This window comes from Dipodomys spectabilis, unplaced genomic scaffold, assembly GCF_019054845.1.
Source record: "Dipodomys spectabilis isolate Male_0828 unplaced genomic scaffold, ASM1905484v1 ptg000231l, whole genome shotgun sequence".
In the NCBI taxonomy this organism is placed as follows: domain Eukaryota; kingdom Metazoa; phylum Chordata; class Mammalia; order Rodentia; family Heteromyidae; genus Dipodomys; species Dipodomys spectabilis.
Genome location: NW_024870908.1, coordinates 6,339,424 through 6,366,434, shown reverse-complemented (window position 1 = coordinate 6,366,434; position 27,011 = coordinate 6,339,424). Strand labels below are relative to the sequence as shown.

General features: G+C 61.0%; 2 protein-coding genes across 2 annotated transcripts; one reads left to right on the top strand and one right to left on the bottom strand.

Annotated features, from left to right (window-relative positions):
• The first annotated feature begins 1,275 nt into the window (after positions 1-1,275).
• On the top strand, positions 1,276-20,123 carry Glis2 (GLIS family zinc finger 2). The gene is made up of 7 exons (XM_042698380.1): positions 1,276-1,315; positions 14,239-14,478; positions 15,111-15,283; positions 16,247-16,423; positions 16,511-16,644; positions 16,721-16,839; positions 17,657-20,123. Exons 2-7 carry the CDS (start codon positions 14,307-14,309, stop codon positions 18,454-18,456), a joined length of 1,575 nt encoding a protein of 524 aa, XP_042554314.1. The 5' UTR covers positions 1,276-1,315; positions 14,239-14,306; the 3' UTR covers positions 18,457-20,123.
• Positions 20,124-20,348: 225 nt separating this feature from the next.
• On the bottom strand, positions 20,349-26,522 carry Pam16 (presequence translocase associated motor 16). The gene is made up of 5 exons (XM_042698093.1): positions 26,415-26,522; positions 22,239-22,323; positions 21,269-21,405; positions 20,876-20,941; positions 20,349-20,506 (listed from the first exon to the last, which is right to left on the bottom strand). The coding sequence occupies exons 1-5, from the start codon at positions 26,415-26,417 to the stop codon at positions 20,420-20,422; spliced, it is 378 nt and encodes a 125-aa protein (XP_042554027.1). The 5' UTR covers positions 26,418-26,522; the 3' UTR covers positions 20,349-20,419.
• Between the last annotated feature and the right edge of the window lie 489 nt (positions 26,523-27,011).

Below are 27,011 nucleotides of genomic sequence, written 5' to 3'. Positions count from 1 at the left end.
CGTCACCCCTCCGCCCCGCCGGTCTCCGTGGGACCCGGAGCGTCGGCCCTGAACAGCTCCCCTCCGGGAGGCTCCGGGTCCCGCAGCCCGCCTTCCCCGGCCCATCTGCCGGCTAATGTTTAACCCGGTCACACTCCGCGATAGCCCGGGGAGGGGGGGGGGGGGAGGGCGGCGCCTCCCCGAGCCCCTGGGCCTGTGTGGACCGCGAGGAGCAGGGGATCGATCCGATCCCCACCCGGGGCGGGCACCGAGATGCCCGGGGCGGGGGGCGGGCGCCCCAGGCTTGGGGGGGACCCGGGTCGGCCCAGCCTGCTGACAGCAAGACGAGCAGAAAGCCCTCGGTGTCTCGGGGGCCGGGCCCCGCGTGGATTTCCACCCTGAGGGAAACTGAGGCCAAGGCCGGGCGCGTCGGCCCCGCCGGCACGGGCGGGCTTCGAACCCGGGTTTGCCTCGCCCGCCGCGGGAGGCCTCTGCCCGCGCGTTCCTGGAACTGGACTGGGCGGAGAAACCCGGGCCCGGGGAGAAGCCCGGCAGCATTCCCGCCGCCTTCCCAGCTGCCCGGGCCGCGGGGGGCCCCGGCCAAGGTGACCCCGCGGGAGGCGGCGAGGCTCCCCGCCCCCTCGGCCGCCGACGCCCCCACCGCCCCCCGGCGCGTGTGGGGCTTTTCCTGGGGGCCGCGCCCGCCCCTCCTGGGCTTCCCCCGGGCGGGGGATCTCGGGTCCCCCCCAGGCCACCTCCTGGCCGTGTCCTAGCGCTGCCCTCGGGCCGGGGGCGGGGCGGCCGCGCGCGTCTCGCCCCCCTTCCCTCCCTCCCTCCCTCCCTCCCTCGCGGTGCCCGCTCGGCCGCCCGCCTCCGCCCCCGTCCCCTCCTTTCTCCTCCCTCCCCTCCGCGCCCCTCCCCCGGCCCAGCCGGCCGCCCCCTCCCCCCGACGCGCACGCCCCGCCTGGCAGCTGGCGCCCCGGGCCTGGGGCCGCGGCGGCTGGAGGGGTTTGCGGCGAGGGCGGGAGCGAGCGCGAGCGGGGGAGGGAGGCCGCCCCCCGCGCCCCTCCTCCCGGCCGCCGGCCCTCCTCCCGCCGCCCCTCCGCCTCCCCCCGCCCTCGCGCAGACATCCCCGCACGGCCCGGCCGCCGCGGCCACCTTCCCTGCCCGAGCTGCTGCAGATGTGGCGGAGCGGCCGGGCGCCGGGCGGCCGTGCCAGGGGAGCCCGCGCCCCGTGAGCCCGCGCCCCGGCCCCGCGCCCGCCCCGCCCCGCCCCCGCTCGCCCCCCGCCGACCGCCGGAGCCCGCGGCCCGAGCGCCAGCGCCGCGCCGCCGAGGTAGGAAGCCCCCCCCCCCCGCCGGGGGTCGCCGCCGGGGCCGGGGAGCGGGCCGGGGCTCGCGGGGGGCCCCCGGGGGTCGCCAGCCCCCCCGCCCCGCGCCTCGCCCCGGGCCATTGTGCGCCCTCGCCCAGGCCCCCGCGCTCGCTCGCTCGCGGGCTCGCGCGCTCCCTCCTCCGCGGCGCCGGGCTCCGTCCCGCGGGCTCCGTCCTTCTCCTCCCTGCCTCCCGCCCTCGGGCCTCCGGACCCGGCCGAGCCGCCGCCGCGGCCCCGGGCGGGGAGCAAACTTCGGCGGGGAAGTTGGGCGTCCGCGGCGGGGGGCGCTGCGGGGTGAGAGGACGGCGCCCCGGGCCGGGGCACGAAGTTGTCCGGACACCGGGCAGCCGCCCCTCCCCGCGGGGTCCGGGAGGAGCCGCGCTCGCCCGGGAAGCCTCCGGACTGCCCGGGGTTAGGCCGGAACCGGGTGGTTCTGGGGTCACTCTCGGGTGGGGTGGGGGGCCGGGGGCAGGTCGGGGGTTCGGTCCTCCCCTGCCCCACGGAGGGAAGCAGGTGAGGGGCAGGGCGCGGGGGGACGCGAGCCCGGGGCTCCGAGAGCGCCGGGGCCGGGTGGGTCTGGGGGAGGGCGGCGGAGGGGGCGAGGCAGGTGCATCCCCGGGGAGGGAGGTGCCCGCGCCGCTCCCCGAGGCCCCCCGAGATGGGGCTGGAGTCCAGGCTGGCACCTGGAGGCCTTGGCACGCCGCCCTGCCCGGCGGGGTCCGCGGGCACCGCGGGGCCGCCGTCTGCCCGTCCGCCCAGCCCTGCCGCGGGTGGCGGGGAGCCGCGGCTGCGGGGAGTTGCCCGGCCCTGCCCTGGGGCCTGGGAAGCTGGAAAGGGATCCTGGGAGGAGGCCTGGGACCCCAGCCATCGCGGCCCAGGATCTTGGCTCTGGAGGGAACACTTGACACCGAGGGGGCAGCCAGGCCGGCCGGGGACCTGGCCAAGGCCTGGGCTTCCTGCGGGTCTTGGTCTGGGCCGGAGCTAGGGCCTCCTGGGCAGTGGCTCTTGGGGGTTGCCACCCTGAGTGTGGTAGGCAGCCATCCGGCCTGCTGTCTTGGCATCCTGGCAGGGAGAAGGGGGGGAAGTCGGCTGTGCCCTCTTCTGGTCTGGCAAAGCCCCCCCCCCTGCTCGGGGGAGGGAAATGCGCCCCTTTCCCACCGCCCACCCCTCCCCAGGCCCCCATCCTGGGGCATAGTATCACAGCTGTCCCAGCCCGGCCCACGCGTCCCTCCCTGGTGACCTCGGAGCCCTCCCCCCTGCTTCCCACCCCCTTGCCCAGGCTGGGCCTCCCAGCTGGCTGGGCCTTAACTGGGGGGAGGGACTGCACCTGAGCCCCCCACCCAGGTCACCTCTTGCTTAGTCCAGCCCAGCCCATCCATTTCTGTACCTGCCCCCAGCCCGTCTTGGCCCTCTCTGCTGCCAGCCAGGCAGGAGGCAGTGCCACACGGTTGGAACATTGGTTTTTCTGGCGTGGGGACCCCTTGGAAGGAGTCCTGTTTTCTTAGCCTTTTCCCTTCCCCCCTCCTTTCCGGAGCTGCCATTAACGCTGACCCCCCTGACCCCTTATGCCTGCCAGTCCTTCCCTGTCTGTGACCTTTGACCTTTGTGCTAAATCCCTCCAGCTGGGGCTCTTTGGCCCCTGAGTGACCCTGTCCCAGGTCCCCTGGGGGGCCTCTCCCTGCTTCTGGCTCTCTGCACAGGGACACCTGCCAGTCCCCCTCTCCCAATAGGGAGGGGGTGCCCTGGGAAGCCAGACAGTGAGTCACCCCACTTCCAGGCACCATTGCTTTTGGGGTCAGTGGCTTTGGGGGATTTGTGGGACTACGCCTCAGTCTGTGGGATGAATTCAAAAAGCCCCTGGTCTGGGAGTCTGATGTCTTGGGTTCAAATCCTGGCATCATCACCAAGGGACCTGGAGCTGGCTCCTCCCCTTTCCGGCCTCACTTTCCTTATCTGTAGAAACTGAGGGGTCAGACAAGGTGAGCTTCCTGAACTCAAGAGTTCCTGAGAAGACTGAGGCTGGGGGGGGGGGTGGGGAGGAGGCTAAGTCCAACAAAAGCCAACTCTCAATTATCCGTGGGAGGATCCAGCATGAATAACTGGATGCCACAGACATCCCAAAACCTCATTTTAAACAATCGTGCGGACCACATCTCCCCAAAGCTTTTGTTTCTAAAAAGCCCAGCTGTGAAGGGGTGGCCACAGCCATTGCTTCTCCTGCCCAGGCCCCCCTGCCTATGAGCGCAAGTGGGGGGGGGGGAACTAGAGGCTGCATTGGTCAGCCGGAAGACAAAGGTCTGCCAGGGCCCCTCCCCTGGGCCTGGAGGGAGGCTGGACGCCACCTTTGCTGCCCCCAGTGCCCCTCCGTCTTTATTCGCTGGCTAGCCTTGGTCTTGGGCGGTGGGAGGGTCTCCAGGCCATCTAATCCTCCCAGGGTCTGTGCTGGCGCAGTGTGGAGGGAAAAATGTGTTTTCCCTGTGTGCCTTTCCATCTACCCAGCTGGACTCGGCTGGAATCTGAATTTCCCACTCGGGCGAGGGGGCGGAAACCTGCGCTGGGCAGCGTTTGGGGCCATCTCGGGATGGGGGGGCAGCAGCTGTGGCTGAGGGACCAGATGTTAGGGCTGGGGCCTGTGGCTCTTTCTTCGGGAGGCATGTGGGGTGGGGCTCTTCAGGAGGCATGCTGGGAACTGATCTGGGACCCTGCTCCTGGTGAGCACACCCCCAACCCCAGCCCTATGCACCTCTTCAGGTTCCTGCATCCAGCAAGAGGCCTAGGAGGCCCCTTGCCCAAGTGGGAAATTTGGATTCCAGAAGAGAGGCCCTGAGCAGGGTGGAATGAGGGGGTGCTGCCTTTTCTGAGGCCACAGAAGGCCAGCCCCCCATCTCCTCCCTGCTGGGTGCAGGTTTTGATGGTTATTTTATAGCTCACAGCAGGCAACCGGGGCCTAGAGGGTGCTGGGACACCTCCCTTTGATAACTGACCTCAGGGATGGGGACATCCTCGCTGGCAAGGCCGGCAGTGAGCTGAATGGTGAAGGTGGCAGTCTCCAGGACCATGGGCCTCCTCGCTGCCTGTTTGTGTCTCTCCCATGGACTGTGAAAGGTCCCCAGAGAGGGGCTGAGTCCCTGGCATGTCCTGGGGGTTCACCTCCTAGAGGACACCCAAGTAGGGGTGGCGTACCCCCAGCCCTGCCCTAGCCTAGGTACAGGGACCACGGCCTAGACCAGACTTCTAGGACACAGCTGCTGACTCGGTAGTTTCCGAGGTGGCTGCCTGGGTCCCCACCCCGGGGAATTCTACTTCAGGTGTGGCTGGGGTCTGGGACTGGGCAATTTTTGACAAACACCTCTAGTGTTGATGGGACCAGAGTTGGGCCACTGCTTTGATCTCGGGGACGGGAATGAGCTGCCGGTGTTGGTGGTGGAGGTGCTAGTGGTGGTGGTGGGGGATCCCTAATCACCCTTGGGGGGGGAAATCCAACCAGCACAAATGCCTTCCACTGTAGGGGCCATTGCTCTTACCTGGAGTCGTAGCCTTGTGAGAGAGGTCTGTGTATCCCTACTAGACAATGAGGAAACTGGGGCTCAGGATGGGAAGAGGTCAAGGGGCATGGGGCCTGTGTTGGCTGGGGGCCCCCCGCCAGTTTCCTAGCCTGGGAGTAGCAAGGGGCCCTGTCCTTGACAGCTCTGCACCCTGCACCCCCCATGGACCCTTCCTGTGCAGGTGAACCCCACCCTGTGGCTCCAGGCCTCTCCATGGGGGAGGCAGGGGGGCACTGCTCTCTCCCGCTCTGAGGCTCGAGGATCTCAGGACGTTTATCAGGAGCCGCTCTCGCAGAGGCCGACCTGGGTGACCCCTCTCTGGTGTCCCAGCTGGCACACCTCCTCTGAGCCTCCAGGCTGGGCAGGTGCAGAAGCCTTGGCGCTGGCCTTCCATCCTCTACCCCTGGTGGGAGGGAGACAGGCTCTGATGAGCGAGGGGCAGGGCGGGAGGGTTGTGAGGGGCGTGGGGAGGAGGAGGAGGGGGGCTTCCATGCCCTGGGTGGGGGATGGGAGGGCTGAGACTCTTCCAGCGTGAAGATGGTGGAGGCTGGCCACTGTAGGGACTGTCCAGTAGCACTGGCTTCTCACGCTCTTTGTCTTGGCTGCCTGAGGGGCCAGGTAGCACCCACGGCAGGGAGGTGCCCCAGCTTTTGAGTGTGATGCGTGTGTGTGTGTGTGTGTGTATGCGTGTGTGTGCGCGCGCACTAGCATGCTCCAGCCTTGGCAGATGGCTGCCCGGGAGGGGATTCACACCCAGCCCTGGGTCCCCTCCTCTGAAGGCGGGTGGGGAAGCGGTGGAGGCCCCAGGAGACCCCAGCCTACTGAGTCAGCCCAGACTGGGAGCCTCCAGGAAAAACAGTCCCTTTGGGGGGGCGGGGGCTGTGCACCCGGCACAGCGCACACAGACCAGTGCTCAGCCAGGAATGCCCCCTCCCCACTGGGGAATGTAGACAGAAATGAGGCTTTAGGACATCCAGGGGCTTGGTGTGAGGTCACTTTGATGTCAGGGAGGGACAAAGGAGAGGTGGCATCTAGGAGTCTGAAATGTCATTTTAGCCTGGAATCCACCCAAGTCCACCCGCCCCCACCCCTTCCCCGTGCCCCTTGTCCTCCCCCACCCCACGACAAGGGCTTGTTGTGTCTGTGGGGGGGGGGCAATGTGTGACCAGAGGAAACCCCTCCAATCTTCCTCCTTTGCTGCCAGCCCCCCATAGGTCTGGCTGACCAGTCTCAGCCTGCCTGGGCTGCTTCTCCCCTAGGTCCTCTCTATCTGGAGCCCCTGGCGTCTCCTTCAGGCACAGTGACCCCCCCAGTTGCAGTGTCCCCTCCCCCCCAGTCCTCAGGGTCACCCCCCCCCCCCCGTCATCCTCTGATGTTCCTCCCACCCCGGTGCTGCCGACTCTTAGCCTGGCATACCTGCCCATCCCCACCCCCCAAAAAAGCGACCACTCACTGTTCACCCACCGGGCTGGTCGCATGGCGCTGGAGTCCGTCTGCCAAGTCTGCCAGGGCTCTGCGTGATGGGCATCTCCCTCTGGAAGGGGATGACAGGCTGAGTTTGGAGGCCGCTCTGGTTCTGAACGTTTTGTTGCCCAAAGTGGGTGAGGAAGGATGGTGGCCTAGAAGGTCAGAGGGTAGAGGCTGGAGGTTGTGTGTGAGGGCTTCTATGCTTGGTCTTACTCTGGGCCCAGACTGGGGGAGGCGTTCACAGGAGATGAAACTGGGGAGGTGAACTTTCCCCAGGGAGGGTCACTCTGTCCATCTGTCTCTCCTACTCACCCCCTCCCCCTTACAGGTAGGAAGAAACGACCTCTGTGTCAGGCCCAGCCTCCAACCTTGACCTTGGGAACCACTTCCCCGTTTTGGGCCTCAGGTTGTCCAGTTCCTACCCACACTGCACCTGGATAGTGGACCCACTTACCCATGCGCTCACTCAGCCAACACCCACTGAAGACCAGGTGCTCGTGAGAAGTGAGGGGGTCGAGTGACGGTGCCGTGTGGTCAAGGGGTTCTAGCGTGTTCCGGCTTCAGTCCAATCCAGTGGGGAACTAAGGCCCAAGGCCTTGCCCCACATCAAATCGGGTCTGGGCTGATTCTATAGCTCTGAGTCCTGGGGATTTCAGTTTCCTCTGGAAGGAGGGAGGGGGCTCTGAGGCCGGGGTGCTGTATGCTGTCTTTTCATCTCCGGTGGGCTTGGGGCTGTCCAGGGCCCTGGTCCCTGCCCCTGGGAGAAAGCTTCAAGTGCCACGCGAATGCCTGGAGCCCAAGGTCAGGGGGCAGCGCCTGCAGCACTGCAAGCGCCAGGCACACGGCATGCTCCAGGGCTGGTGACATCGCAGCACTAGTGATGCTTAGCCCGGACCTGGGCTGAGGGCCACTGCTGCTTTAAGCAGTAGGGAAAAGGCCAGGCCTCGACTGGCTGACTTGGGCACTCAGGAGGAAGTAGCTGGAGAGGGCGGATCAGAGAAGACTTGCTAGAGGAAGGGAATGGCAGCTGTAGGAGAATACGAGGGTGTGAGGTTGGGAAGCGGGAGCTGTGAGGTGAGCCTCCGGCTCTGGGGAAAGGAAAGCCCATGAAAGGGCGGCTCTGGGCTGATGGCCGGTGGCATTCTCGCTCATGTCCTCCAGGTCCCTGCCTAGCCCCTTGTGATGGCCTTTCCTGTGGGCTTCTTGGGGCCATGCTTGCTTTGAGGTCCAGGACACTGGACTTGAAACTGCTTTGTGAACCATCACCTTGGCTGTCTACTTTGTGGCGAAAATCGGGAGAAGTGCACCTCACTCATGAGAGGAACCGGGATGGTGCGTGGGAGGCTTGTCGGCTGGTCGCTGGCCACGGAGACCAACCCTGGGCTCTGGGCTCCTGCCCCCAACCCTCAGCACAGCAGCCTGTCTCTAAGTGCTTCTGGGTGCCCTTAAGGCCCCGTTCCATCTGAGTTACCCACGGGCCCCCTGGAACCCAGCGGAGGGCCTGGTGTTGGAATGCATAAATGAGATGAGGGGGGAGGGAAGGGCCAAAGTCCAGAGCGGCCCCCCCCCCCCCCGTGCCCAGCTGCCAGGTGCTGTGGTACCTGGTGGCCTGGTGCCTGCCCCAAGGCCGTGGGAAGAGGTGGACCACAGGCACTGGACGTCCCCCCCCCCCCCGACTCCTCAGAAGTTCTGGTGGCATCTGTCCATCACCAGGCATGGCTTGGGAAAAGTGTAGTGTCCTTCTTTTTGGGGACTGAACCCCACACCTGCCTTCCCCCCCACCCATGCAGCCTCCTGAGTCTTGAATCCTGACCCTGGAACATGGGGTGACGCTTGAGTCCCATGTGTGCCCAGGTGTGACGTGTGTGTATGGGAGTGACAGTTCACGTCCTATGGGATGCTGGCCCAGGGCTGTGCCGACTCCAGAGTGCTCTGCTGAGCGCCCAGGCCCTCCCCCCCACAACCATGGCAGTTCTGCCTGTGCCTGGCCTGGCTGGGTGTGTGTTGCTGTCTGGCTCTCTTGGTGCCTGCCCCTCCCAGGGATTTGGCTGGCCCGGCCCAGCCCTCTCTCCCTTCCAGGCAGGCAGGCAGTGTGGGGGCCGCTTGGCGGGTTCGTCTCTGGCTGAGGCCCAGGTGCAGGCGGCGTTCATGGCCCCGTGTACCCCCCACCCCCGAGCTGGGCAGACAGGAAAATACCAGACATAGTTGTGCAAAGGTGGCTGCAGGCGGGCAGGCGGCTGGGGGTGGGGGCCACCGAGGGGGGCCCGGGGCCACCGGGACGCTGGGAGGCCTCTGTGCCATACCAGCCCTGCAGCAGGACAGCTGCGGAGGTGTGTCCGAGCATGCGTGCACCCCGGCCGCCCTCCCCACCGGCAGGCCCGGGGGGGGGGGGTGCTCTGTGGGGCACCCCAGCCCGGATGTGTGAATGAGCCCTCAGGGTTACCAGTTGGCAAGCATCTTCTGTGTGGCAGGCACTGCTCCAGGGCTCATCAGGAGCCTTGGGTTGAGGGTGCCCTGAATCCCCCCCTCCCACACCACCACGATGGTGGCTTCTTGCATTGCCATCAAGGAGCCAAGGCTCAGAGATGAGTGACAGGGACTGAGCCCCACAGCCTGTGGGGGCACGGGAGGCTGTGGCCAGGTACCTGACTCTGGAAAAACTTGGCCACTGCTGAGTTGGGTTTTTTTGTTTTTTCCTGAGGTCCCCATGACAGTTTATATTTCTGTTTCCACTCCCTGGGGAGGGGCGCTCTGTCTCGCCAGAAGTTCCCAGGGAAGAGGAACCCCCATAGGCCCATCCAGGAAGTGCTGCCGGCCCAGGCCGTCTCCTGGGACCTGCAAGGTCCAGGCCCTGAGCTGAGCCACCTCCCTCCAGCTCCTCCGGTTCAGACCGGCTCCGGAGGCCAGTGGGGGCCTAAGACTCCCGCATGGGCAATAGCCTTGACAAAGCCAAAGTTCTGGTTTGGGGCGAGATGAAGACTGGGGGTCACTCAGCAATAAACAGCCACAAGGCGTGTGAGGATGATGCTGACGCTCCTACTGTGTGCTAGGCTCTGTTGGAGATGCTGACTAGCACACCCCCATGGGAAACACTTAAGTAATGGTTGATGTGCAGCAGGCACATGGTTTCTCCTCAAAGCTCCATCAAGGGTCCCCTTACTTCGCCACTCTACATGAGGGGCTCAGGCGGCGTGGGCAGAAAGCCAGAGAGCAGGGTTGGGGGCTCAAGTGGTGGTCAGACCTGAATCTGGAGCCCTGCACTGCTCCCTGGTCAGGAAAGGGGGGCTGGCCAGAGGGCCTGCCCCCCTGTCCCGCAGCCCCCCATGCTAGGCGGCCAAGGAGGGTGGAGCTCTTGGGCTGAGCAGGGAGCCTCAGCTGGTTCCCAGGAATGCAGGGCTGTAGGCCGTTTTCTTTGGCAAGGGCTCTGCCTTCAGCTCTCCAAACTTCCTGGTACCCCCCCTCCTGCCCTCCACCCCGTCCAGCCCCTACAGCGCCCACCCACTGCCTGCCCCGCCTCTTCAGGGCTCCGCCTCTAGCCCCTCTAGGGAGGGGCTGCCTAGCCTAAGCTCCCTGTCTGCCTTCCCCCATGTCTAAGGGCACAGGAGCTGCTAAGAAATGGGGCTCTGCCATGAACAAAGCCCCGTGACCTTGAGTGAGTCATTTAATTCCCCTGAGCCTCAGTTTCTCCATCTGTAAAATGGGAATGAAACAGCCCCTGCCCTAGCAGGTGCTGGCTGGCATGTCCTTGGACTGTCATCCTGCCTGTACCCACGACTTGCAACTCATCTACTCCTGTAGCCTGGGGCAGGTGCCTTCCTCTTTGGCCCTCAGTTTCCCCCTCTGTAAGAGCAGAGTGTGCACAGTCCGTGGCGCGCACAGAGAAGGCCCAGCTAACGGTACATGCACTTGTGAGCTGTGTGTCTGCAGGTTTTAACCCCAAGTCCCAGGCATTACTTGACACAGCTAACCAAAGGGGCAGTTTCGGGACTATCCCAGGAATCTGGGGGTGAGCCTCGTGTTGCCCTTGCCCAACACTGGTCCATAGCAGCCACTCACCAGGCCCCTTACTGCTGTGGGGTGGCTAGGGATGCACCTCTATTTTTCAAAGGCCCCTGTCCTCTGTCTGCCAGTGTAGACACCCCGCTGTTCTGCCCCCCTTCCCCTCCCCCAGGCTCAGGGCCAGTCTGCTGCCCCCCCTCCCCAGGATTCTAGCTGCTCCTGTTTGCTTAGTGACCTCCAGCCTCAGTTACCCCATTGGGCATTGGGTAGAGATGGAGGCCTTCTTCCCAAACGCGCCCTGGGGAATGGCTGGTGGGCCTTGGGCCGGGCGCCCTCCCATTGCCTCTCTGCTGCAGCTGGGGGCCTCTGTGCAGGAAGGCCAGGGGCGCGCACAATGGCAGCCATTGTTTCGGCCCCGTAGAGGGGGTACGCAGGGGAGGGCAGCCCACCCTCCGGGTGACCCCCGCCCTGGGGTGGGGTGGGGGAGGGCCTTCGCCCCCTCCCCTCCATCCCCGGTGGTCCCCCGCCACCCCCGCGCGCTTCCTCCCTCTCTGCTTCCTCCGCTCCCTCTCCTTTAATTAGTTCCTTTTGCAGCGCGGGGAGCTTTGCAGGTCCGGGGCAGCTCGCACGGTGGTGTGGCCTCCCTGCTGCCCTCCCTGCCGCCCCGTGGGTGGGTGTGGCAAGGACCTCCAGTGGCCTGGGGCGAGCACTGCTCCCAGACGTAGCATTGTCAGTGATCGCAGCTGCGCACTGCCTTCCCCAGAAGGGAGAATGAAGCACAGAGCCTCCCCCCCCCCCCGCCCCCCGCAGGAGCACCTGCCTGTGACAGCCCAGTTCTGAGGGACAGTAGGTACACTGGGGCCAGATCTCACCCAGGGGGCCCCTGGGTGGGCATGGCAGGAGGGAGCTCACTCCCTCCACCACTTCCCCTCCAGCATTAAACCTGGGGTGCGAGGGGCTGGGCCCCAGCTTTTAGGCGAGCAGGAACCTGGCTCTAGCCTGTCCTCTTCACCCAGCCTGGAACAAAGAGGCAGAGCCGAGCGCAGACTGGCTGCTGCCGGCCAGGGAGGGGGGCAGGGAAGGGCCACTTAGAGGTTGGCCAAGGTCAGACCATGAGTGGGGTTATAGGCCATCTCCCTGGGGGACCAACTTCAGAGGAAACCTAGGCAGGGGGATGCTGGGAGGTGTGGGCTCGGGGCGGCTCCTTCCTCCTCCTCTCCCAGGCGGGGAGGCCATGCCTGGCCCTCTATGTCCATGAACCCCTGCCTCCCTGGGCAGAATCCAGTGGCAGGAAGTTGGGGGTGGGGTAGGGTCCCTGAGGACTGGGCCTGCTGATGGGGGGGGGCACTGGAGTCCCCCTCCTGCTTTAGTGTCTAGCTGCACCCAGAGAGATGGGCTTCTCCTGGGGCCGGCGTCCGCCACCTCAGGTGCCCTGGCTCTGACTCTGCCCTGGCTCCCTGTGGGGTTGGGGTGTGGGAGGGACAGGATGGGACAGTGGGGCAGGTGCCAAGGGTGCCAGTGAGAAGCAGCATCCTGCCCTGTGATCCCCTTTCTCTAGAACGTCGGGGTGGGGTGGGGATGCCGTGGGGGGGGGGGGGAGGGCCAGCAGAGGGACTAGGCCACCAGCCCTTCCTGGCTCCTGAATTCTTAATCAGCATAAATATTTACTTCCTTCCTCTCCCTTCATGGCTCCCAGCACAGTAGAGCTTCGGGGAGGTTAGACTGGATCTGTGTCTAAAAATAAACAGGTGGAAGGACAGGCAGACACACAGACAGACAGACATAACTGGGGGTAGAGGGTCAGGTAGAGGGCAACTCAAGGCTAAGGAGTATAGGAACAGACCCAGGACTCACCTGCCAGCCAGGGTCTTGAGTTTCTGAGGGGGGCAGCTGCTGGCACTCCGGTCCCCATCTGCTTTGCATTCCTGGGAGCCTCTGGTCCAGGCCTGGCTTGAGAGAACGCATCCACACACACGTGATGGCTCCAACAGGGAAAGTCCTGGCCCTGGGTCCCCGGCCAAGAGCAGGTGCCCACAGCCTCCTTGTGCCCTGACTCTCTGCAGCCCATGCGGTGGGGCCTGCCGTGGGTCCCCACAAGCGGCCAGTGTCTCAAGGCAGGGAAGGGACCATCTAATTTTCTGTGTGCTTTGGAGAGAAGCTTGGAGCTTGTGGGAGATATAGGGGGATGATGAGCAGGGCTGGGCAGAGATGGGGGCGGAGTAAGTCTGCCAGGGTTCTTGGCCTTAGAGAAGGGATGAGCAAGGAAGTTAGAGGTCACCCTCGGCCCCTCTCTGCCAGTGGGAGGGTTTGGGAAGCTCCAGGTTCATGTGGGCCACACCAGCCTCTAAGGATGCACATGGTGAAATGTCCCAAGTATTTTCTAGACAGTGGGTATGCCCACCGCATCCACCCCTTAAATGCAGAGAGCGGCCTGGTGCGGCCTGGTTAGCAGGCAGAGTGTGAAGGCCAGGTGTGGCATGGGGTGGGAGGGGTGCCCTCTTGTGCGTGGGGGAAGCGGGACTTGGGAGGAAGAGCTGATGTTCCTGGGTCAGTGGACCTAATTATATGTGAAGAAAACTATGCCAGTGAGGTATTCTAGAAGGCTGAAAGTTACAGAATGAAACCCATGAGAGCATCATCACCAGTGTGATAAAGAAAACACTTCTGGCTCTTTGGTAGTTAATTAGAGATAAGAGTCTCACAGACTTTTCCTGCCCAGGTTGGCGTCAATCCTCAGCTCCTCAGCTCTCAGTCTCCTGAATAACTAGGATTACAGGTGTGAGCCACCTGTGCCCGACTTAGGGGAAAAAAAAAGTGTTACAGATGACTGAGCTCCTGTACTCTGCCAACCCTGCCCTGTCTCGCCTGACTACAGTCCCCAGCTGCCCCCTGGTGGCAGCCGGGAGCTCTGCGTCTCTCCTGGCCCTGTGTGGATAAATGTCTCTCCTGCCTCACTGAAAGGTGGGCTGTGCTGTGCTCCTGCGGCAGGCAGCCCTTGTGCAGTCATGGCCGAGCCATGCGTGGCTTCCCTGGCTCAAGCTGTCCGCCTGGTTCTTCCCTTGGTGCTGTAGAGGCCTGCTGGGAAGAGATGAGAGCGGGGCGCAGTGGGTACCGGCAGTGGGTCGCCGAGGAGTAACCAGTACCTTGGAGGACGTTTGTTGGTCCCTGGCATACTTCTGCATCTTCCGACTCAGGCTGACAGGTTTCCCAGGCATGGCTGCCAGTCCTACCAGATCTGACTACCAGGACTTGGCTAGCCATCTCCTGAGAAGAGAACTACCCTTGAGTCATGCTGGCCGCATCCTAGCTCTCCAAAACTCAAGTCTCAACTAGGTGTGGTGGCACATGTCTGTAATCCCAGCACTGGGGAGTTGAGGCAGGAGGATTGTAAGCTTGAGGTTAGTCTGGGCTACATAAGAAGAGTTGGTTTCAAGAAACAAAATTCCCCATTCAGTTTCATGCAAAGGAACCCAAATGCCTCCAGCTTTTTTGTTGCTGTTGTTGTTGTTCGTGAGGTTTGAACTCTCGGCCTGGGCTCTGTCCCTCAGCTCTTCAGCTCAAAGCGAGAACTCGACCACTGGAGCCACAGCGCCACTTCCATGTTTCTGGTGGTTTATTGGAGTCTTATGGACTTCCTGCCCGGGCGGGCTTTGAACTGCGATCCTCAGATCTTAGTCTCCTAAGTAGCTAGGATGACGGGAATGAGCCACTGCTGCCTAGTTCTTTTTGATAATTAATTGGAGGCTGTCCTTGAACCTCTGTCCTCGGATCTGTCTCCTAAGTAGCTAGGATGACGGGAATGAGCCACCAGCTACATCTTGCCGGTGCAGCCTGCCTGGGGTCCCACTGTTCCAGCACACTCCTGTCCTTCCGCAGGTTCCCGCCTGAAGACCCACTGGGCTCCCCTTCTGCCTGCTGCCTCCTCCCTCACCACCCCCACCGCCATGCACTCCTTGGACGAGCCGCTCGACCTGAAGCTGAGCATCACCAAGCTCCGAGCGGCGAGAGAGAAGCGGGAGAGGACACTGGGTGCGGCCCGGCAGCGGGCGCTGCACAGGGAGCTGGGGCTGGTGGATGACAGCCCCACGCCGGGCTCCCCGGGCTCCCCCACCTCAGGTATGGCACTGGGCAGGGCAGGGTGCTTAGACCCGAAGGCTCTAGTTGACCTCCGGCAGGACGTGGAAAGGGGCGTGGGCTTTGAGGTTGGGCTGCTGGTCAGCTTGGGTGCGAGAATTTTGGGGACCAGACCGAGCAAGTGCATCTCAAAAGGTCTTGGTGCTCAGGCCCGGCGTGGCAGTCACCCCATCTTTTGCCTCCAAGTGGATCCTGAAAACCAGATGTGCCATTTGGCAGAGATGGATGGCTGTGAAGGCAGCCCACCCCAGCCCAGCCCCTCTCGTCTACAGAGGGGAGCTCTGAGGTAGGCAGAGCCTGGGGAGAATGCGAAGGGACTCCTTCTGCCAGTCTGACAGCCAGCCAGGGGCCTGTGTTCAGGTTTCTGGTCTCCATTACCCACTGTGCCAGACCAGCCCTGTCCAGAAGACGGTGCTACCCACTTCCTGTCTTGCGCAGTAGAGCTCACTGCGGAAGGTTGGACAAAATGGGTGATGCCATCACCCTGTCGGCCGTAGCAGCTGCTCCCTGAAACCTGTGGCTGGGGGTCCCAGTGGGGATCCAGAGCCGCTAGGACCTGGCCCACTGGGACGCCTGGCTTCCGCCCCGCCTCTCCAATCGTGCCTCTCTCTTAGGCTTCCTGCTGAACCCCAAGTTCCCTGAGAAGGTAGACGGACGCTTTTCTGCAGCCCCCCTGGTGGACCTCAGCTTGTCCCCTCCATCCGGCCTGGACTCCCCCAATGGCAGCAGCTCCCTGTCCCCTGAGCGCCAGGGCAATGGGGACCTGCCTCCCATGCCCACAGCCCCGGTAAGGAGGGGTGAGGATTCCAGGCAAGAAGGTGCAGTGGGCTTCTCTGGGTGACTTAAAATAACAGACATTTTCAAGCTGCCAGTGGCTACTCAGGAGGCTGAGAGCTGAGGGTCTTAGTTTGAAGCCAGTCCAGATAGACACATTCTCAAGACTTTTCTCCCCAGTTAGCCAGCAAAAAGCTGAAACTAGAGGACTGGCTCAAGAGGTGTCGGATTCAGCCACGGAGGGACAACGCTGAGCAAGAGCTTGAGGCCCTGAGTTCAAGCCTCAGCACACACACACCTCAAAAACAAAACTACCAGAAACTTGGCCTTCTTTCACTTTTGGAATCTAAAGTCTGGAGGTGTTGGCAGGGCTGGGTTCCCGCGGAGGCTCCCTCTGCTTCTGGAGGCTCAAAGCTGGAGTGCTAGTCTGGTGTTGCACCCCTCCAACCTTGCCTGTGTCTTCACCCTCCCTCTGCGTGCATCTGTCCAAACCTCCCTTGACCTCCTCATACAAGACACTGGCCATTGGTCTTTTTTTTTTTTTTTTTTTTTTGGCAGTCATGGTGCCTGAACTCTAGGCCTGGGCACTGTCCCTCAGCTCTTCAGCTCAAGGCTAGCGCTCTACCACTTGAGCTATAGCACCACTTCTAGCTTTTTCTGCTTATGTGGTGCTGAGGAATCGAACCCAGGGCCTCATGCCTGCAAGGCAAGCACTCTACCACTGAGCCACCTTCCCAGCCCTGGCCATTGGTCTTAAGACCGCCTTAATCCAGCAGGACCTCCTCTTAACTAACTCTGTCCACAAAGACCCTGTCTATAAACAAAGTCACACACCACAGGCACCAAGAATTAGGACCTGAGCATTTGGGGGGGTCCATTCAGCCTACCTCCGGGGGGGGGGGGGGGCGTGGAGCTGGGCCTGCCTGAGGCCCTCAGTTGGGACACGGACTAGCTTTCCTCATAACTCACCCTACAGGACTTCCAGCCCCTGCGCTACTTGGATGGCGTCCCCAGCTCCTTCCAGTTCTTTCTGCCCCTGGGCTCTGGGGGAGCTCTGCACCTGCCCACTTCCTCCTTCCTCACCCCCACCAAGGACAAGTGCCTCTCGCCAGAGCTGCCCCTGCCCAAGCAGCTGGTGTGTCGCTGGGCCAAGGTGAGTGGGGAAGGGGGTGTCTAGGACTGCCGTGTGGCCGGGGCCACGGCCCCATGCGGGCTGAGAACCATACCTGGCACCCTACAGTGTAACCAGCTCTTTGAGCTCCTGCAAGACCTGGTGGACCACGTCAACGACTACCACGTCAAGCCCGAGAAGGACGCAGGGTACTGCTGCCACTGGGAGGGCTGCGCCCGCCATGGCCGGGGCTTCAATGCCAGGTGAGGGAGCGGGGCGAGGGTGGGAGGGCAGGGCTGGGGCTGCAGTGGGCTGAGAGCCTCCCTCCCCTCCGAGCAGGTACAAGATGCTCATCCACATCCGCACGCACACCAACGAGAAGCCGCACCGCTGCCCCACCTGCAACAAGAGCTTCTCCCGCCTGGAGAACCTGAAGATCCACAACCGATCCCACACTGGTGAGTGATCCCACCTGTACCCCCTGCCTGGTGACACCTAAGGGACGGCAGAGATGGGGCTGCTTTATTCCTCACTGCACCCAGAACCCACAGGAGAGCCAGTTCTGGCCTCCAGGCACAGACCTAATCACTGCCTTAAAAAGAACAAGTGCCGGGTGCTGGTGGCTCACGCCTGTCATCCTGGCTACTCAGGAGGCTGAGATCTGAGGATCATGGTTCAAAGCCAGCCCAGGCAGGAAAGCCCATGAGACCCTTATCTCCAGTTAACTGCCAGAAAACCAGACATGGTGCTGTGGCTTAAAATGGTAGAGTGCTAAGCCTTGAGCATAAAAAGCTCAGAGACAATGCCCAAGCCCTGAGTTCAAGCCCCACAAAAGACTCCCCTGTTCCCTCCCTCCCCCAAAAAAAAAGAACTAAAGAAGGCTAACAGTGGTGGCTCATGCCTCTAATGTAGCTAAGTGGGAGGCAGAAATCAAGAGGACTACAGTTCTAAGACCCCATATAAATACACAGCTGGATGTAATGGTACTTGGCTATAATCTCAGCTACTTACGAAGTTTTGGTGAGAGAGTTTCATTCCTCAAAACAGCCCTGGGTAAAAACTCATCTTTGAGTAAGGCAAAAAACAAAACAAAATAAAGCATAGTTAGCAAGTCAGCACTTGCCCTGGGCCAGGTGCTCCCCTCCAGCCTGTCAGTGTTCGTGTCTGTGGTGGGGGAACCCAAGGACACACAGCAGGACCTCAGCGGACTGGGGCCTGATAGGGTTGCTCTGCCTGCCACCTGCACAGCCAGATCTGGTACCCCCACTCCCACAGGTGAGAAGCCCTATGTCTGCCCCTACGAAGGCTGCAACAAGCGCTATTCCAACTCGAGTGACCGCTTCAAGCACACCCGCACCCACTACGTGGACAAACCCTACTACTGCAAGATGCCTGGCTGCCACAAGCGCTACACAGACCCCAGCTCGCTGCGCAAGCACATCAAGGCCCATGGCCACTTCGTTTCTCAGGAGCAGCAGGAGCTCCTGCAGCTGCGCCCACCTCCCAAACCACCCCTGCCCACCCCTGACAGCGGCCCCTACGTCAGTGGGGCCCAGATCATCATCCCCAACCCTGCTGCTCTCTTCGGAGGCCCCAGCCTGCCTGGCCTGCCCCTGCCCCTGCCCCCTGGCCCCCTCGACCTCAGTGCCCTGGCCTGTGGCAACGGTGGGGGGGTTGGAGCAGGGGGGAGCATGGGTCCAGGGCTGCCAGGCCCCGTCCTGCCCCTCAATCTGGCCAAGAACCCACTGTTACCCTCGCCCTTTGGGGCTGGTGGACTGGGCCTGCCTGTGGTCTCCCTCCTCGCTGGCTCCGCTGGCGGCAAGGCTGAGGGGGAGAAGGGGCGAGGGTCAGTGCCCGCCAGGGCTCTGGGCATGGAGGGCCGCAAGACTCCCCTTGACAGGACGGAGAGCAGCCGCTCCCGGCCCAACCCTGATGGACTCCCCCTGCTGCCAGGCACCGTGCTGGACCTGTCCACTGGCGTCAACTCGGCAGCCAGCAGCCCCGAAGCGCTAACTCCGGGCTGGGTGGTGATCCCACCTGGCTCCGTGCTGCTCAAACCAGCCGTGGTGAACTGAGCCGCCTGCCCAGCAGCCCCGCCGGCCTCCGCGGGTGCTGTCCCCCGACGAACAGAAACTCTTCTGCGAATAGCAATAATGTCCTACTGCCACAGGGCCTGGGTGCTCCCAGGGCAGCTACAGCCCGGAGAGCTGGGCAGCAAGGATGGTGCTAGAAGGTCATTGCTGGCTCCAGCTCCTGAGGGGGGGCTTGGCTTGCACCTGCTGTCCAAGGAGCGCTGTGCTCGTAGGTGCTCAGGCCTCACTCCAGGCCCTGCCGTATAGCTTCTGTCCTCCACCTCAGTCCTTGTCCCCCCACCTCGGTGCCTCCCTCACTTCCTGCCTTGGCTTGTCCAGACCCGTTCCCCCTGGCCCTCCTCCCGAGCCACAGGGAAGAAGCCTGCTCTCCACCCACCCCTACGACAAGGTGCCTTCCAGCTCACTGGGGCAGGAAGGCCCGCTCTGCCAGCTGCCCCCATCCCGCATCCATTGCTGGAAGGGGCACCACGCCTGGGAGCGTGGGACGCAGGCCCACGGGATTCCTGTGCTAGGGAAGGGAGGTGTCAGGCAGCCCTGGCAACATATCCAAGTGACCCAGGCCCCTGCTGCAGCCAGCCTGGGCTCAGGGAACAGGAGCTGGGGCTGGGGTGAGCTCTGGCCTCATCCTGCTGGGCCTGGCCTGGGCAGTGCTGTTTTGTAGCAGTTCGCAGAGCGTTGGTCCAGCCCAGGAGTAGGAGGCTGGCTGGGGATAGCCTAGGCAGCTCTTGGCCTGCAGGTACGATGACATCAGCATGCAGGGAGGGCCTAGAGGTAGCTTTCTGGGGGCTGTATCCTGGAGGCCCTGGGCTTGAGAAGAGCAGGCTGGAGGAGGACTTGTGACAGGGTGGCTTCCTTTAGTGGTTCCCTTCTTTGGGGCCCCACGTGGTCTGCAACCCCACTGTGCAATCCAGGGATGCTGGGCTCCCACAGAGGACCTCCTACCCCACAGTCCACTCACTGCTTCCTTCCCACCGGTGGCTTCCAGATGTCTTGTTCCTGGCCCGTGGAGAGGCCAAGTCCTCCCATTTCCCTACTTGTAGAACAAAAGAGCGGCCAAGTGTGTGTGTGAGGTCCTTGGTAGCCCTCTCCTCCTCTAAGCAGCTCTGCTGACCCTACCCTTTCTTGGACTGCCCTTCTGTCCCAGAGGGGTCACCCTGACCCTGACCTGGCCCACCCCGAAGCTGGGCTCAGGACCCAGGCTAGTTACCCCTTGAAGGGGCTGTGAGCAAGATGGGAGGGAGCTGGTCTCCTTCCTTCCGCCTCACCCAGGACCCAGAAACCCCGCCCCCACCCTGTTAGGGCCCAGGCCTTAAGTCCCTGGCTGGGGGGGTTTGGGGTTTGAGACTCAAGGCCAGGAGCAGAGGAACAGGGCACTGGACGGTGACATTAGCTCAGCATGTGACTTGGTGATAGACCAGGCTTGGAAGGGCCGGTGTACTTGTTGTTGTCAGTTTGTTCTTGCACATTCCGGATGTCAGTATTTTAACAGGTTCTAAGTGCCTTTCTATTGTAGCTTATGTTTTCCTCCTCTTGGCTCCATTGCTGTTAGCATAGAGTTTTAAAAAAAGAGATAAGCTAATGACTATAACAATATATTCCTCCATGTGAGAGGAAGTTTATAAAGAAACAATAAAAGTAAGTTGTAAAGATGGTTTCTGTGTGGTGGACATCCTAGGAGCTGGGCCACCTGATCCTAGGCCACCCCACGCTGTCTGGGCCTGGCTGGGAGAGGACAGGACACAGGAGAAAGGAGTGGCCACACAGTGGCCCAGGGCTACATATGAACCTCACCCCACGTCTGTCCCTAGGCTGCCAAAGCTTCCTGCCTCCCGGTCCCAGCACCTCCAGGGAAGAAGGCAAGCCTGCTTTCTGGAAATGCGGAAAAGACATTTATTACCAAGCTATAAATTATGAGGAGTGGGCTGGGGTGGGAGGGGCTGAGCAGTCACGTTTTGGGTGTCGTCCCTTTCTCTCTGTCTTCTTGGGCCTGGATTCTGAGCTCCTCGTCCAGACGCTCCTTGGCCCGGACAACCTGAGGAGAGCAGGAAGATTTAGCGGGCACAACCTGTGCTCTCTGCCCCTTGCCTGCACGAGGCCTCTTCCCTTCCTGTCCCAGGCTCAGGCGCCTCCCTGGAGGACAGTGGGCATAAGGACACCTGCTCTGGGATCTGGTTGGAGCACACCACAACCACATGCTCCTGTTCCCTCAAGGTCCTAGCCCCATCGCCCCTGGGCAGCCAGAGGGAGTGGCAGTTTGACTTGGGGAGAGGACACTGAGGATGGGGCTCCAGGAGGAGACTCTGGCACAACTTTGCCTGCCAAGTGCCTACCTGCTAGGTGCCCTGCCTGGAACCAAGGGGCCCCTGCGAGGCAGGACAGAGGTCTGTGGCAGAGCACTCACCTTTGACTGCAGGTAGAAGGAGCCACCCACAGATTTATCGTTCACTTTAAATAGGTGTTCATAGTTCTGCAGGAAGAGAAGATGGCAAGCAGCTTACAGTTTCAAGGTAAGACGATGGGCAAGCAGATGTGAGGAAGGGAGGCTAAAGGCCTCAACCTGAGACCCATAAGCCATGCTGGGCAACCCAGGAGGCTCTGCAACCACTGAGGGGGCTCTGATGGCCAGCTGTGGTGTCTGCAGCCAGCCTGCCTGGGGCCGGAGATGTCCCAAACAACGTGCTTCTCCCATAGAGCGTGGCTGGCTGCAGCCAGAGCCTCTGCACCTGCCCTGCCCATTCTGCCAGCCACCCCCCATACCTCCCCCCCCCTCCAGGAGCCAGTCTGGTGGCCTCACCTTCTGGACCTCCTCGGGATTCAGCTTGGAGATGTTGAGAATCTGCTGAGCCTCCTGGAGGCTGAGGCCAGAGAGGTTGGATGCAGCTGCGGATTGGTGCCCAGCACGTCCCCGGGCGTCAGCTGCTGCCCGGCTGGCTGTATGGACACGAGGGTGATTGCTCAGCCCTCTGCAGCCCAGAATTCCCCCCTTTGAGCCTTCCAACTGGTTCACCACGGCAAGGTGGCACAGAGGAGACATACAGAAACAAAGGTGGCCAAGATTGGCTTCTCTTGGGGAGGGGTGGGGGTGGGGACGCAGAGGATGGACATACATACAGGTATGCTAAGAGCAGGGTATAACCATCAAACCTGGCTCCTGGTCCCAACCCAGGCCTCAGATGATCCTTCCCCACCCTCATCCTCATCCCAGGGGCAACTTGGGAAGCTTTAGGTTACTATGATGACCAAAAAGTAAAGACACAACAGGCAGGATAGGAGCACTAACGGCCAGGACCTGGACACTCTGCTGCTGCCCAGATCACTAAGGCAGGCTGCCACAGGTGGCTGCTCCCTTTCAGTGAGCCTAGTCAGGAGCCACTAAACTTTCCCTTAAAGGTCAAAGAGAAAAGATTTTTAACTCTTCAGCCAGTTTTTGTTAGGATGATTAGTTCTCCTTGAAAGCAGCCAGAGGCTGTGACTATGTGCCAATAAAACTTTACTTATGAAAAGAAGTGAGCAGGTGGGTCAGATTGCTGCCTCCTGCCAGGGTGCCCATGGAAGCTCAGCCTCACTGGAGACAGACCTTGCTCCCTTACATGGGACTGTCCCAAAGTCTCCCACTGCCCCTGGGACTAGACAGGACAGGGCCACCAGCATGCAGAATCCCAGCAACAGAGCAATCCCCACACTCATAACCAGCAAGGCCGCTAGGAAAAAATGTGGCCTGGCCAGGTGCTCCTGGCCCAGGGGGAGTAGGGGTCCACACTTACCTGCAAATTCTTGTCGCAGGGCCCGAGCGAAGGCTCTGCCCACCACCTGTGCACCCATTACAATGATCTGGGCCAGGTACTTGGCCTGTGGGCAGGGTAGGCACTTGGTTACCAGGCTGTACCACAAGGCCTGCAGTGGGACCACCCTGCAGGCTGCCAGGAATCAGGGTGGGGACACACAGGGCTTTAGTGACAAGCCATCTTCTTCAGATACTCCCTGGAGCCCCCCAGAGGGGGACTGGCCCCTACTTGGCCCTCAGGAAAGGTAGAGAGAAGCCCAGGGCACATGGCTACAGGAGATGAAGAGCAACAGCTTTAGGAAGAAACACTGGACTGGGAGCTGGAACACAGGAACAGTCCCAGGTCAACCACCAAATCATTTGCCACCTAGGGCCAATGATGGCTTTTCTGTACTGCTGAGCCTTTTCTGGGCCAGCCTTCACCTTGCCAGGGAGAAACATCCATCCTTAATTCTTTCAAGGCTATCAAAGTCCTGTGACTTGGCGTTTCACTCAGTGGATACAAGAAGTTACTCAGGATCTACTCAAAGCACAGCAGTCCTGACTCTCAGGAGCCTGCCTGTGAGGCAGAGGCACAGACGCAGCAATCAGGGAGAGTCTGGTGAGTTCATCAGGTCAGCCGCTGGTTCACTCGCTCGGAGCCCTTGTCTATGCTACTCTCAGGTCAGCACGGGAGCACAGAGACACAAAGAACCTTATACTGCATTCTGGGGCCTAGGAGGGCAACAGCAAGTTGGCTAGTATCAGAAATCCAATCCAGAGGTTCAAGAGGGCTGTTAAGATTCCAGTGGGACCTAAGGCACTGTCTTCCCTAACAGGCCGGATGTGAATATGGGCCATGAAGGGAATGAATAAACACCAGTGGGTTTGCCAAGCAGGTGGAAATTTCGTAAGCCCTGATTTCATTGCAAGCCCAGAGTTGACCCCAACGAGTCAGCTGTAACAGGGCGTACTTGCTGACTAGGTAATCTCACCTGACTTCTGCCCTCCTTGCCTAAAGCCATGCCAAGTGGGACAGGAGGCTGAGATGGAATGCTGGTTTTGTCTAACCAGCTAGCCAGTGACTCTACGGGGTATCAGATCACACAGCCAGATTCCTCAGCCTACAACTCCTCAGAACCTCACCTCCCATAGAAAGCCCTCTGTTGCCACAGACAGACAGAACCTTCTAATCAATCACTGGTAATTTTTCTTTTTTTATTTCTTTCTTTTTTTTTTTTTTGGGTCCGGAAGTGGGGCCTGAACTCTGGGCCTGGGCGCTGTCCCTCAGCTCTTCAGCTCAAGGCTAGCACTCTACCACTTGAGCCACAGCTCCACTTCCGGCTTTTTTTCTTTTTGCTTATGTGGTGCTGAGGAATCGAACCCAGGGCCTCGAGCATGCAAGGCAAGCGCTCTACCACTGAGCCACCTTCCCAGCCCCTCACTGGTAATTTTTCTATGAGGCAGATGGCTGTTGATAAACAATGCAGATTAAGAACTGAGGCTGAAGCTGGGGGCTGTGGCTCACACCTGTAGTTCTAGTTACTCAAGAGGCTGAGATCTGAGGATTGAGGTTCAAAGCCAGCCCAGGCAGGAAAGTCTATGAGACTCCAATTAACCACCAGAAAACCTGAAGTGGAGCTGTGGCTCCAAGTGGTACAGCGCTAGCCTTGAGCAAAAAAGAGCTCAGTGACAGCTCCCAGGCCCAAGTTCAAGCCCCACAACTGGGGGAGGGGGGAGAACAAAAATAAAAACAAAACAGGCTGTGAGCTGCACATACAAAAACAATCCAACAAGAAACAACAATGACAACTAAACAGAGGCTGTCACTGAAGACTTCTCCAATATCCCCTGCGGAGTTCAAACAAAGTGTCTGGTGGCCTGTGTGTGGCTCCTGCCCAGACCTCCATGGCTGCAGAGGAGGCAGGATGGCCTGCAACACTTCAGCAGCTACCCCAGCCAGCCAGGGGAGCTGGACGGATGTCTGAGGACACCAAGGTTCCTGTGGGAGACCTCTTCCAGGGGAGGCAGAATGGTGCAAGCTGTGTGACTGGGAAAGTCTCAACCCCAATGAGTCTCAGTTTCCTTATTTATAAAAACTGCACAATAACACAACTGTCACCGAGGTTAAACAGATTGTGGATGTGAACTGCTGGGCTTGGGATTACAGCTTAATGACACAATGAGAAAGGATGGATGGAGAGGAGGAGGGTGGGAAGCAAAGGGAAAAAGGAAAGAGGAAAGGAGGGAGAGGAGGTAGGGAGGAAGGGAGGAAAGAAAGAAGGAGGGAAGGAAGAAAGAAGGAAAAGAGGGAGGGAGGGAAAAGGAAGGAAGGAAGGAAGGAAGGAAGGAAATTTTTCCTTACAGGAGGGCTCTAGGACCCTCGAGGCAATGTACATAAAACAGTGGAAAAACAGAGTGGCAGGTCCAAAGCAGAACTCAGCAACAGCTGACTTTGTTTCTGGTCCAGATCCTGCTTGCTGTTAATATCTGGTGATCAGGTGGCCCAGTCAGCCCTCTCATCCACTAGTTGAGCTCCAACATTCCCTGAGTGCTGGCTTTGGCCAAGCCATTCTTACAGCTGAGGAGTCCTGGGGAGCAGAGCTCTACCAGCTGTGGCTACCACAGGTGATCCAAACAGCCACTGGCTGAGGCTCCTCCCAGAAGGCTCCCCAAAACATCACTAACAGACAGACCAAGAACTTCAGGTCAAGCAGCGGGCAGGTAACAGGTCAGAAGATGCACAAGGCTCCATCCCTGGGACCCACAAATGCTTTCTGGTGTGGGGAGCAATGTGGCACATGTGGGCCCAAAGCCCTGAAGTTGTGGCAAAGGACCACATACAAGGTGGGGGAGGCCAGGAGGATCTGGGCTTTTCGACACAGCCCCGTGTGAGGTGCTCCTCCAGGGCACAGAGGCAGGCTGATTCTGAAATAGGAAGTGGCTCTGATCACCCAGGCCCAGCAAACAGCTGCAAGGCATCACAGCTAGACAGGAGGAAGGTCAGACATTTGCCACAGTATTCAGAACCTTGACAGTAACCTGCAGGTGTCCAGTGTGTACTTGAATGAGTGTCCCACACTTTACCAGTTTACCCTCAGCTTTGTTTTGGCCAAAGCTGGAATCTCAAACCCAGTCATCCCCCACACCTCTCCTCCCCAAGATAAAGTTTCCAAAATACCTCCTAACCCCCTGTACTTCATTCACCTTTGTCTGTGAATCCAGTCTACTTCCAGCTTGGCATTTAAACCTCTTCCTCCAGCCTCAACTTAGTTCTACACGTGGCAGCGTTTTCTACTCAACATCCTGGGCATGGGACAGGGCACATGGCACACCCCAACCCCCTGTGAAATTGTCCTGGGTCCCTTCCACTTGTATCTTCCCAGCCTACATTCTTTTCCTGGGCATGCACTGTCACCCTTCTTTCTCTTCTAGGTTACAAACTTCTCCAGGGCCCTAGGTTGTGGCCTTGAGGACGACTCAGAGTTCAGTGAGTTAACGCTCATCAATGATCCAGGTCGGTGAGGGGTCATGGCAGGTCCTCAATAAGTCAGGGACCGTTACAATGGCAAGGCAAGGGATAAACAAGGTGGTGAGAAACAGGCGTTCTCAGGACACAGAAAGACCTGTGCTCAAACCTGGCATTTGACTCTTGGGGGAAAGTCTTTGGAGGAGTTAACTCTCTAAGCTGCAGGCTCCTCCTGTGCAAGATCGGCATGGCTTCGTGAGAAGGGCCTGGCACCAGCCGGCAGCCAGCGGCTACCTTACCGTGTCGCGAACTAACCGGGGCACACAGAACCCCCAGGGGCAGAGCTCAGCCAGGACTTGCCTTTTAAAGCTTCCCCAGGTGACCCGCCGGGGCGGTAACCACAGAAACGCCGTCTCCCCTGTCCGGATCCCAGTTCAAATCCCAGCTCTGCCGTTGGCTTGGATGGTCAACCGCCAGGCGGGCTGAAGGGGCGGGCGACGCCGCCGACACCGGAGCGCCCGGCGCAGGGCCGGCCCGCCCTCCGCGCCCGCCGCCCCCGGCCCCGCCCTCGCCCGCCTCAGACCCCGGCGCCACGGCCCGGACCCGGCTGGAAGCCGGGCTCGCGGGGAAGCGCCCGGCCGGAACGCGCCACCCTTCTCCCGCCGCGACCTCCCGTCCCCGGACCTCGCCCGCCGCTCGGAGCCTCACCATGACGGCCTCTCGGCCTCGGGGTGCGCGGGCTCCGGCTTCTCAGCCCCGTGGGCCCCGCTGAAGGGCGGGCGACGGGTCAGAGGTCACGGGGAGGAAGCCGACAGCGCATGCGTCAGGCTGCGGCGAGCATGCGCGTTTTCAAAGTTCCGAGGGGGCGGGGCGTCACCTGCCGTGACGTACAACGGACGGGGCTGTTCCGAGGGCGGGGCTTAGCGGTGGGCGGGGCCCACCTGGGGCTCCGTGGCCAGCCCAGGCCCGCGCGGTCAGCCGGCGCCAAGCAGCGCCGTTTCTTCCCTTGCCAGAACTTTTTAGGCTGAAACATTAGGAAATAAGGGAACAGGACACAGAGGAGGCACCAAACCCTCGGGCATACTTAAGAAAACCAGGAACTTAATAGGTCTATTCCAGATTCCTTCTGCGGGGAAACTCCCAGACACCTGAAAAACTCAGTTCCATTCCTTCACATCTGTGCCCAAATGAGGCCCGTGACTGCCCTCCACGCTCCCATGTTTTGAGGAGAGTTGGGGGTAAACAAGTGTGTGTGTGTGTGTGCACGCCCGTGCATCAGAACTGGGTTTGAACTGGGTCAAGAGG